Below are 7,421 nucleotides of genomic sequence, written 5' to 3' on the forward strand. Positions count from 1 at the left end.
CACTATGTTCATAGCAGCCTTATTTATAATAGCCAGAAGCTGGAAAGAATCCAGATGTCCCTCAACCAAGGAATGGATACAGAAACTGTGGTACATTTACACAATGGAGTACTACTCAGCTATTAAAAACAATGAATTTATAAAGGCCTTGGTCAAATGGATATATCTGGAGGATATCATCCTTAGTGAGGTAACCCAATTACAAAAGAAGTCACTTGATATGCACTCACTGATAAGTTGATATTAGAAATACTATATTTAATAGGTAGGGAGAAAGTGGGCAGCCTTGTCTAGACCCTGATTTTAGTGGGATTGATTCCAGTTTCTCTCCATTTAGTTTGATACTGGCTACTGGTTTTCTGTATATTGCTTTTATCATGTTTAGGTATGAGCCTTGAGTTCCTGATGTTTCCATGACTTTTATCATGAAGGGGTGTTGGATTTTGTCAAATGCTTTCTCAGAATCTAACAAGATGATCATGAGATTTTTGTTTTTGAGTTTGTTTATATAGTGGATTACATTGATGGATTTCTGTATATTAAACCATCCCTGCATTTCTGGGATCAAACCTACTTCGTCATGATGAATGATAGTTTTGATGTGCTCTTTGATTCGATTAGCGAGGATTTTATTGAGTATTTTTGCATCGATATTCATAAGGAAAATTGGTCTGAAGTTCTCTTTGTTGGGTCTTTGTGTGGTTTAGGTATCAGAGTAATTGTGGTTTCATAGAATGAATTGAGTAGAGTACCTTCTGTTTCGATTTTTGTGAAATAGTTTGAGGAGAGTTGGAATTAGGCCTTCTTTGAAGGTCTGATAGAACTCTGGACTTTTTTTGGTTGGGAGACTATTAATGACCGCTTCTATTTCTTTAGGGAAACGGCACTGTTAAGATGGTTAATCTGATCCTGATTTAACTTTGGTACCTGTCTAGAAAGTTGTACATTTCATCCAGGATTTCCAGTTTTGTTGAGTTTCAAAACTTCTGTTAGTTTCCATGTGTCCCTATTTAGTTTCTGTTTCCAGAATGTGTCCATTAATGACAGTGGGGTGTTGAAGTCTTCCACTATTATTGTGTGAGGTACAATGTGTGCTTTGAGTTTTAGCAACATTTCTTTAATGAATGTGGATGCCCTTGCATTTGGAGCATAGATGTTCAGAATTGAGAGTTCATCTTGGTAGATTTTTACCTTTGATGAGTATGAAGTGCTACTCCTTGTTATTTTTGATATCATTGGGTTGAAAGTCAATTTTATTCAATACTAGAATGTCTACTCCAGCTTGTTTCTTCAGACCATTTGCTTGGAATATTGTTTTCCAGACTTTTATCTAAAGTAGTGTATGTCTTTCTCCCTGAGGTAGGTTTCCTGTATGGAGCAAAATGTTAGGTCCTATTTATGTAACCAGTCTATGTCTTTTTATTGGAGAATTGAGTCCATTGATATTAAGAGATATTAAGGAAAATTAATTGTTGCTTCCTGTTATTTTTGTTATTAGAATTGGGATTCTGTTCTTGTGGCTATCTTCTTTTAGGTTTGTTAAAGGATTGCTTTCTTGCTTTTTCTAGGGCACAGTTTCCCTCCTTGTGTTGGAATTTTCCTTTTATTATCCTTTGAGGGGCTGGATTCGTGGAAAGATATTGTTTGAATTTGGTTTTGTCATGGAATACTTTTGTTTCTCCATCTATGGTAATTGAGAGTTTTGCTGGGTATAGTAGACTGGGCTGGCAATTGTGTTCTCTTAGGGTCTGTATTACATCTGTCCAGGATCTTCTGGCTTACATAGTCTCTAGTGAGACATCTGGTATAATTCTAGAAGGTCTGCCTTTGTATGTTACTTGACGTTTTTCCCTTGCTTCTTTTAATATTCTATATTTAGTACATTTGTTGTTCTGATTATTATGTGTCAGGAGGAATTTCTTTTCTTGTCCAGTCTATTTGGAGTTCTGTAGGTTTCTTGTATGTTCCTGGGCATCTCTTTCTTTAGGTTTGGAAAGTTTTCTTCTAAAATTTTGTTGGAGATATTTACTGGCCCTTTAAGTTAGATTTTTTTTCATTCTCATCTTTTCCTATTATCCTTAGGTTTGGTGTTCTCATTGTGTCTTGGATTTCCTAGATGTTTTGAGTTAGGATCTTTATGCATTTTGCATTTTCTTTGATAGTTGTGTCCATGTTCTCTATGGAATCTTCTGCACCTAAGAGTCTCTCTTCCATATCTTGTATTCTGTTGCTGATTCTCGCATTCTATGTCTTCTGATTTCTTTCCTAGGGTTTCTATCTCCAGAGTTGTCTTCCTTTGGGTTTTCTTTATTGTTTCTACTTCCATTTTTAGATCTTGTATGGTTTTGTTCGATTCCTTTACCTGTTTGGTTGTGTTTTCCTGTAATTCTTTAAGGATTTTCTTGTGTTTCCTCTTGAAGGACTTCTACCTGTTTACCTGTGTTCTGGATTTATTTAAGGGAGTTATTAATGTCCTTCTTAAAAATCCTCTACCAGAATTTTGAGATAAGATTTTAAATCTTAATCTTGTTTTCTGGTGTTTTTGGTTATCCAGAATGTGCTGTGGTGGTATTACTGGGTTCTGATGATGCTGAGTGGTCATGGTTTCTGATAGTAAGATTCCTACATTTGCCTTTGACCATTTGGTAATCTCTGGTGTTAGATGTTCTACCTCTCTCTGGCTGGAGCTTGCTCCTCCTGTGAGTCTGTTATCCTCTGTCAGCACGCCTGGGAGACTCTCTATCTCCTGAGTCTCTCTCCTCTGGCAAGGAAGGTGCACAGAGATCTGAGGATCAGCTCTGCCTACTGATTGATGATGATGTTCCTAAAGGACCCTGTCCAAGAAGCTCTGTTGCTTCTGCGGCCCACATGCTCTCCTGTGGGACCCAACTCAAAGAGCCCTGAGACAGGAAAATTCATATGTTCACATTTTTAAAGTGAGCACTGTAGCCACATCAGCAAGTTGGACCTTAGTTTTCATTCTTTATTATCTAAGCCTAAACTGTAATTCAGTATTGTTCTTAAACATCATTTAAACATTACAAAAAATATGTGCATGTTGGTGTACTGCATGTTGGTGGCTGGAGATGCTGCTTTTTATGAATCATTAGAGAAATCAAAAGGAGAGATAATCTATAAAATATTACAATAATTACTTACTTAATAATTTATCAAATAATCTCAGGAATTAGAGTGAAGAATACATGGTTGTAAAGGGTGGGGTACTGGGATCTCTGACATATTGATGAAGGGAACAAACTGCCAGATAAAATAGAAATAAATACTGAGATCCATTGTACAAGAGAATAATTGTTAGCACTGTCCTGTGTTTCTGAATTTTCTTTAAATGGCCATGGCCATAAGTATACTTCTCTCTCTCTCTCTCTCTCTCTCTCTCTCTCTCTCTCTCTCTCTCTCTCACACACACACACACACACACACACACACACATACACACACACACACACACACACATGCAATATGGAAATGATATTAAGTAAAGGAAGATGTTGTGAACATTCTTTGGACAATTATTTCACAGTAAATATTTAAGTATATTTCATAGTACATATCTGTGTGTATCAATCCAAACACTTAAATATTTATAAGTTTACTTCTCAATTTAATGTCAATAAATCCAAAGGCATAAAAAAACAGAGAAACAGAAACAGATAGACCAAGAGAACCTATCATACAATGACATGAGTAAATGAGAAGGNAAAAAGTTCCATGTGTGCCCAAAAGGGACTCTGTATACTCTGTGGTATGTAGAAAATTCTCANTGAAAGTTCATTTTATGACAGAATAGGTGGATAAACGCACAAGGATATATGTGAGCCAGTGTATGCATAACCATTTGCTGCTCACTTAAATTCTGTGAACGGCTTTTCCAATTGTAGAATTTCCCAGGTGTCCATGTAATGTTGGATAACAATGAAATCGAGTGCCCATGAAGAATGTGTAATTCATAAGTTTATTTTCTTCATCTGACAAANTGANTTCTGNTTAAGACTGCAAGGGATATCATTCCAGCCCCATCCATCNCTCCNANGATGAANTANTGTAACNCATTTTTCATTGTCACTGTTGGGCTCACCTTTGTGCCAGAATCTGAAAGGGAGGAAAGAGCATCAGGGTGTTTCCTACAATAATGTTTGAAAAGAGCAAGCAGGAAGAAGCAAGCCTGAGAATGAGGTTGGAATTTGTGGAGATCAGATTCAAGTAATTAAAAACCAATTGTTCTCCATCACCCATATCTGACATTTCCCTGGAAAACGGGGCCCACGGCACTCANTGTTCTCTTAGCTTATTACTTAACTCTTCTTGCAGCTCACATCCCAGAGGCTATTTCGTCATTCTGGGGTTTGTTCNAGGGGACAGTCAACCCATTACATTTATTTAGATGTTGAAAAGTTCTCCCCTTACTCTCTTGTTTAATAAAGCTTTTCCATTATACAAGGGAAATATTTTAGAGCCTGGAGAACTAATTGAACTCTCTAGATAATCTGTTTANTTCTGTCATCAAGAACAAATAATTTAAAATTCTGNAGTCCTAGTTGTCTTCTCTGAAAATGGAGAACAATAACCTCACTATTGTTGCAGGATATTTGGTCACATTGTGACCTCCAAGATAATAAACTAGAAAACCTGTTTCTAGTTGTAGTGTGGCTCACTCTTTAATCCAAGAGTTTTGTATAATAGGGGTATAAAAACGTCAACCAAAGAGAGGTAGAGAAACAACCTATTGGCAGTAAATGAACATAAGAAAATACCACTGAGAGTGAGAGGTAGGCTGGAGGATGGATAGAAAGATGCACAGAAAGTAAAGCAGGAACACTAAGTTCCTAGGGTATCAGTGACAGCATGGAGAAGGGACTTTTTCCTTCTGGGACATGTGATGAGTAGGAAGGTCAAGTGGGTGCTTTCTCTTCCTCTCTGAGATAGCAGTATTTCATCTTAGATCTGGCAACTGTGTGTTCACTGGTAAAATCAAATGTTTGGGATTTGTTTTAAAACACAAAATACTGCATTTTTCAAATCATATATCATAACATAATGTGGCAACGTACAAAGATAGTAAGAGTTTTTAAGCCATTACATAAATATGAAACACGACCACATCAGATTGAGGGCTTTTGATTTATAAGAAATAATCATTTATGATCTTAACATTTAATTTTCTTATAAGGATTGAAATGAGGGCTAGAGACGTGGATCAAATGATAGGAGTGCCTGCTGCTTTTCCAAAAAAAAGAAAAAAGGATTCTGAGGGTTATATTCCCAGAATTCATATCATCCAAGTCCTACCACCTGAACCACCTAGCTCCAGGGCATTGGAAACCCTATGATGGGCTCTACAGACATCAAAATACACATAGTAGACCCTCACAGAAATACACATATAGACACATGAATAAAAATGAATCAAAGTCTATTTTTTAAGATGAAGATTGAAATATTGAAAGAAAAATGAAACATAGCAAGGTATAAGGACCTTGGTTGGATGGCCTTGGTTTTTTCTTTCTTTTCTTTTCTTTTTTTTTGGAAGTTTCTTTTTTTCATATTATATTCTACATTATTCAAACTTAATTTCCTCATCTCTACTAGGAATATCAATAATGTGTGGCTCATAGGACTCCTGTGATGAATAAATGGGGGAGTAAAAATTACTCCATCTCTAGCAGTTACACCAGGAGGGAGCAATTTAGTTTCATAACCAACAGTTGGAACAACCCAAATTCTTCTCATGATACAGGACCCAGGACTCTTCTATGTAAATCTAGACTCACGTGACACTTTCTTCATATGGTGTCTGATCAACCCATTGCCATTGTTGATGGCCTGTATCCCATAACCCTATAAAATAAGCAGCACGAGTGTCCAGGATCCCAGTGATGAAATCCTAAGGGGAAACAAAGATATAGCTGGACTGAGTGATTCATTTTGTGCTACAAAATTTCTTATAACACCTTCCAAAAGTGATTTCAATGGCACAGTATTACAGGGTTCAATATGACACACAAATGCAAATACATATTAATAGAATCCTACTTCATCTCTTTAGGCCCTAAAATAGTTTTCAAAATTTAGATTAATATCAATTATTATACATTGTAGAGGTACACTGTGATATTTTGACTGATTTTTTTCTGGTTACACAGAAAGGATCAAGGAATAGAAGAGCCTCTACCCTTCAGGAGACACATCTTATCCTCCATCCTGGAGTGTATGTATTCTCTCCCCATTCAGGATTATACTCCCTGCCACCCGGAGGGCACTTCTTCCCCCACCCTTACTTCCACCCTTCATGCCCAGCCCAGAAGTTGACATTTACTCCCTGTAATGAAGTTAATACTACAGGAAGCATTAGAGTGCACAAATCACAAACTGGTCTTTCAAGCAGAGACAGTTCATCCTTCCCTCCATCCTCATGTACTGCCTCTCTGAGGCCATGATTCCTTGGGGTTTAGTTCCACTGAAACATGACCAAGGTGTAGAAGGCAAAGTCTGAAGCCACCATTTCTACCAATCTCGTAGAAAGCCTTCTGCCACAGCACCAACACCTACTGCAATCAAACTCCCTCTTAGCAGAAACAGGCAGACAGCATGCTGGGCCCAGACCACAGTCTATCCAAGCATATACCTGCTCTTCCTGGCTATGGATCACCAGCAGATGGGCACCCATGTTTGAGCACTTCTCCTCACTCTTGTTCCAAGATGCTGATGAAGTAACTGTGGGAACCAAGTAGCAGTGGGAACCAAATGGCTTCCAATCCTTTGGGCAACAGCTCCAGACTTTGTCTTTGGGGGAAGAGGGAAATGTAAATGTAATGTAATAAGGTAACCCTAAAAGCTGCTTGTGTGCAGAGACCGCATGAAAGCTGGGACTCCCAACTGCTACCAGATACAGCAGGAGTTCCTTACACTCAGGTGCCAAGATACCCAAGTCTACCTCAATTAACTCTAATGTCAGGGCCCTTTGTCCAATGGGGGTGCTGTTAGGAAAATCCAGAAAAAATGGAGTGTGAAAGACATGTGGACTATGAGGATTTAAAGAAAATCATCTGGGTCTCACAAAAACATTACAAAGATTCTAGAAATAAATGTAAAATTTAATGTGCAAGGAAGGTTAAAAATGCTAATAGAAATCTAATGTATTTAAATAGAGTTCTTTATATCTGTAACTATGTTTTTGTATTAAGATTGAAAATATTTAAGATAACAATCTCTTTTAAATGTAGTCATTATATAGCTGCCTCTTGTGAGGCTATGCCAGTACCTGGCAAATACAGAAGTGGATGCTCACAGTCAGCTATTGGATAGAACACAGGGCCCCCAATGGAGGAGCTAGAGAAAGTACCCAAGGAGCTGAAGGGGTCTGCAACCCTATAAGTGAAACAACAATGTGAACTAACCAGTAC

General features: G+C 37.6%; 1 protein-coding gene across 1 annotated transcript in view; it reads right to left on the reverse strand.

Annotated features, from left to right (window-relative positions):
• Positions 1 to 2,917: 2,917 nt before the first annotated feature.
• LOC110315243 (C-type lectin domain family 4 member A-like) overlaps positions 2,918 to 7,421 on the reverse strand; it is a gene marked incomplete at its 5' end in the record, with an annotated part of 12,958 nt that continues 8,454 nt past the window's right edge. The window contains 3 exons of the mRNA XM_021189347.1: positions 2,918 to 4,110; positions 5,790 to 5,902; positions 6,644 to 6,801. Coding sequence (XP_021045006.1) covers positions 3,966 to 4,110; positions 5,790 to 5,902; positions 6,644 to 6,801 — 416 coding nt within the window. The remainder of the gene's footprint in view (positions 4,111 to 5,789; positions 5,903 to 6,643; positions 6,802 to 7,421) is intronic.

This window comes from Mus pahari, unplaced genomic scaffold (assembly GCF_900095145.1).
Source record: "Mus pahari unplaced genomic scaffold, PAHARI_EIJ_v1.1 scaffold_12905_1, whole genome shotgun sequence".
Classification (NCBI taxonomy): Eukaryota; Metazoa; Chordata; class Mammalia; order Rodentia; family Muridae; genus Mus; species Mus pahari.